This window comes from Pinus tabuliformis, chromosome Q (genome assembly GCF_031772625.1).
Source record: "Pinus tabuliformis cultivar Carrire ecotype Pingquan chromosome Q, CPIR1, whole genome shotgun sequence".
NCBI lineage: Eukaryota > Viridiplantae > Streptophyta > Pinopsida > Pinales > Pinaceae > Pinus > Pinus tabuliformis.
In genome coordinates, this window is record NC_142296.1 from 129249026 (window position 1) to 129253224 (window position 4199).

At 33.7% G+C, this 4199-nt stretch overlaps 1 protein-coding gene across 1 annotated transcript; it reads left to right on the forward strand.

Moving 5' to 3' along the window:
• Positions 1 to 269: 269 nt before the first annotated feature.
• LOC149218592 (brassinosteroid-responsive RING protein 1-like) lies at positions 270 to 1301 on the forward strand. The gene has a single exon (XM_089382423.1). The coding sequence runs from the start codon at positions 606 to 608 to the stop codon at positions 1122 to 1124; it is 519 nt and encodes a 172-aa protein (XP_089238549.1). The 5' UTR covers positions 270 to 605; the 3' UTR covers positions 1125 to 1301.
• Positions 1302 to 4199: the final 2898 nt, after the last annotated feature.

Sequence of the window (4199 nt, forward strand, 5' to 3'; positions counted from 1 at the left end):
CTATTAAAATCTGGATCCCAGGAAGGAATTAGTTGTAAATTGTAATCGCAAGTACATGGAAGTGGAATGCCTGCTGGAGTTGCGAAGCGGCGAAACTTGTGGACAGCGATGTATCGTTGGCAGTTAGTTAAAATAAAGACTCGGTGGGGCCAGGATGACGTCAGGCATACATCATTATAGGGCGTGGTAGCGGACTGTTGAATTATTTCTTTTAAAGAGAGACAAAATGCTGTAACAACCTGTCCCTTTCATTGTTTCTGATTATTCTTTCCCGCTCCTCCTCCGCGTCCGTCCATTCGTTTCCGCAGATTCTTGCTCGCCTGAACCGCTCAATTCTGGTGCTTAGGATTCCTTTTCTGCCTTTTCCGTGCGAGAGTCGTTTCAGACAACAGCGGGAGATGGTGTTCGGTCGTGGGGCTTTCAGGCTGGCTGGATCCCATCTGGGTCGTTTTCAATTCCATCTGATTTTTATACCCACAAACTGGATTTGACCTTTCAATCCCTCAACCTTGACTGTGTTCTCTTCTGTTCTCTATTTATTCATCTCCCAGACCGTTCTTCACAGCATTGGAGGTCCAGGATTCGAGTCTCTTCCTTCGCTCCTCATGGGGTTCCTCGTCATTCCCAGCCTACTGCTGCACGCCGCAGTTTTGGTAGCGTGCATAAAGAACACCATCACGTGGGCTCTCCAGCTTGTTGGGTTGGCCGAGATTTTGGAACCCGAGAACTCCGCCGCCTTTTCACGGCAAGAAACCGACTGTAATCCATCCGCGCAGGACGAAATAATACGAGAATGGCTGCTGCCCGTTACTACGTTTGGCGAGTTTGTGCAAAGATTTCAGGGGGGAGTTGCAGAGGATGATGTGTGTGCTGTGTGTTTGAGCAGGATGGAGGAGGAAGATGAGATGAGAGAATTGTGTAATTGCTTTCATGTATTTCACAGGAATTGTTTGGAGAAGTGGCTCCATCAACGTCAGACGACGTGCCCTCTCTGCAGATGCTGTCTCCTGCCGGAACAGGAAATGGAAAAGGCAGATACGATGGCCCCTCAGAGTAACCAGTCATGGCTTGTGGACAGTATCTCGTTTTTATTTTCTCAAGATTTAGCAGGTCACACCTTGTAACGTGTGGAGAATTGAATCATTTGCTTGCGTTGCAGTTATGGGTTGGAGTAAAAAACTAACCATCAGAGGATATCTCCTTGACTGTAAGGTTAGGGATTTGACTGTAACGTTACAGATTTTGTTCTTCGCTAATATGATCCGGGCTTCATTTCAATATTATGGATATTTTTTCTCTTCCGAGCTTTTTAATTTTGCAAAATTTTATTGATTTTGCCCGCATATGGGTTTGAGACAGAGCTATCTTAGTAAAAGCCAAAAATTTAGCTCAATTCAATTTTAAAAATATTTTTTAAAAAGAATTTATCTATTACCGTATTAACTTTCTCCGAATCGATATATTAACATTTCAGGCAATATTTCTCCAAATGGAGATATTAATATTTCAAATTCACATGTTATGAGTTTTTGTTTTGTTTGTTAATTTGCGCATTCATTCATTTGTTGCAGATGTGCAAAATAAAACCCATAACTTGTGCAAGAAGATACACAAAGATAGTAAAATGAAAATAATTTTATGAAAATAGAGGGTTAAAGAAATGAGAGAAGATATTTTTTATTATTTCAAAAATGGATTATATACTATTTTTATTTATGGCAGCGAAAAACGTTTTTGGTTATAACTAGAAGAGAAGGTACAACTTCTTATAAGCAAAGAAAGGAAGAAAAAATTGTAATAGTAATCTCTTTCAAAAAAGAGTATAGAAAGGGAAAAATAAGGGAAAAGATGAATGATGAGATGGAGGGCTCAGTATAACTTCCTTTACTTTAAGATTCAATTTTACTTTAAGATTCAATTTTAATTGAAGAAATTTTGGTGATGCTAAAGGATTGGTGAATATATCTGCAACTTTCTCTTCCATAGTGACTTACTCCAGGCTAAGAACATTACCTTGAATAAGTTGGTAAATGAAATGCATATGGATCTCAATATGTTTGGTCATTTGATGCTCTATTGAATTTCTGGAAAAACACAAATAGATGTGGACTTTCGATCATCAATTGATCCAACCCAATCAGAATTAATGAAGCTCACAAGCTCACTGTGTATTAAATGCCAAAAATGGAAGCCACAATGTGGACTTTCAATCATCAATGATCCAACCCATTCAGAATTAATGAAACTCACAATCTTAGAAGTACCAATTGTGTATTAAATGCCAAAAATGGATGTCACTTGAATATACCCTCGAATATGCTTTGTTGCCTTCTAGTGACGCTCACAAGGATCTTGAGAGAATTGAGAGATCAAACCCTATTGCAAAAGGAATGTCAGGTTGGATGTGATTCAAATAGAGTAGAATCCTAATTAATTGTCAATACCATACCACATGCATTCATATTGGGGGATATCTAATGAAAGTAGGGGTTTCTTAAATTGGGAAGGTGTATTGGGTTCGTATTGGTAGGGGATTAAATAATGTGATTTTTAGAGGTATTATCCAATATGTAATAAAATTAAGGGCATTGTTTAGTATGCCACGAATGCATGCGATATTTCATAGGTTCATTGAGTGAAGCCCCCATGTACAATGTAGGATCCACCCATGGTGAGCTGCAATTGTTGGTAAGAGTACTATCTAACTGAAAAATGAGTAGGCGTAGACATAGAACTAACCATGCCAAAGTGCTAAAGTAAATCAAGAACACATTTTTCTTGAAAGATGTCAATCCCTTGGTAAGAGTACTATCTAAGTGAAAAATGAGTAAGCGTAGACATAGAACTAACCATGCCAAAGTGCTAAAGTAAATCAAGAACACATTTTTGTTGAAAGATGTCAATCCCTTCTAAAGCCTGATGAACTTGCAGTCTAAGAAAGCAATACAAAATGCAAGGTTGGTCATATCAAACCATCCTATCATTGTTTCCTTTACACTTAGAATCATGGATGAAGAACTCCTTGGTGACTCCTTGTGAGGATCAAATCACCCATATACATAACTATACAAGCCTATTGTAGTTTGTTTCTAAAAAATGAGCCTCAGATCTAGTTGGTAAGAGAATCAAACTCATATATGACCATGTGATCATAAAGAAACCCCAGCAAAAAACTATATTTGAAAAAAATGTGACCACCTACCTAGACTGGATCTGATCCAATACCATGTAGATATGTAAAAGGACACCCAAAAACCCGACTATGAAACCAAAAACACTTATATAAAGAGAGAGGATTGAAGAAATGAAGATAATTTTCATTACTTGAAAAATAGACCATACATCATTCTTATTTATGGTAGCAAAAGAAGCTTCTAGCCTAGAAGATAAGTTTTTAGTTTAGAAGATTAGCTTCTAGCTTAAAAGATAAGCTTTACAACACAAGATAAAATTGCTACTTAAATTTACAAGTTTCAATGTTCTTTTATGGGAACTCTAACAATTAATAGACCATATTTATTTCAAAAAGTTTGAAATTATTTTTTCTATTTTTATTTTTTGAAATTCATATTTTTTTTTGGGATATATGTATATGATTTAAGCAACTAGTATGTAGTTTAAAAAATTGTGATTTAAAAATATTTAATATAATTAAATTTATTTTAATGTCTTCTTATCTCAACTTTTAATATAGATAATTTTTTCTAATGTCTGCCATATTATCATAATTTTCAAACCTTGATCACCTTACACAAACAAGTTTTCAAAATTTAACTTTAAAAAACATAAAAATTAACTTTAATTCAGTTATTTATAAATATAAAACCCATTATTAAAATGAATAATAATCAATATTATTTATCTATACTTATCTAGTTCATAGTATAGATAATTAAATATTAAAATTCAAAATTTATTTACTATGAATATTATGAGGAGGTTTGTTTCGATGGTATATTGCTTAGAAATTAAATGAAAGGATATATGTATAAATTTAAAAAACGTTGGTTAGATAAAATAATAATAATATAATTTAAAATTAAATATATTAATTAATTAAATAAATGAAAAAATATTTTAATTAAATAAATTAATAATAATATAATTTAAAATTAAATATATTTATTAATTAAATAAATAAAAATATTATTAATAAAAATAATTAAATATTAAATGAAAAAAACCTCAAAATAATAACA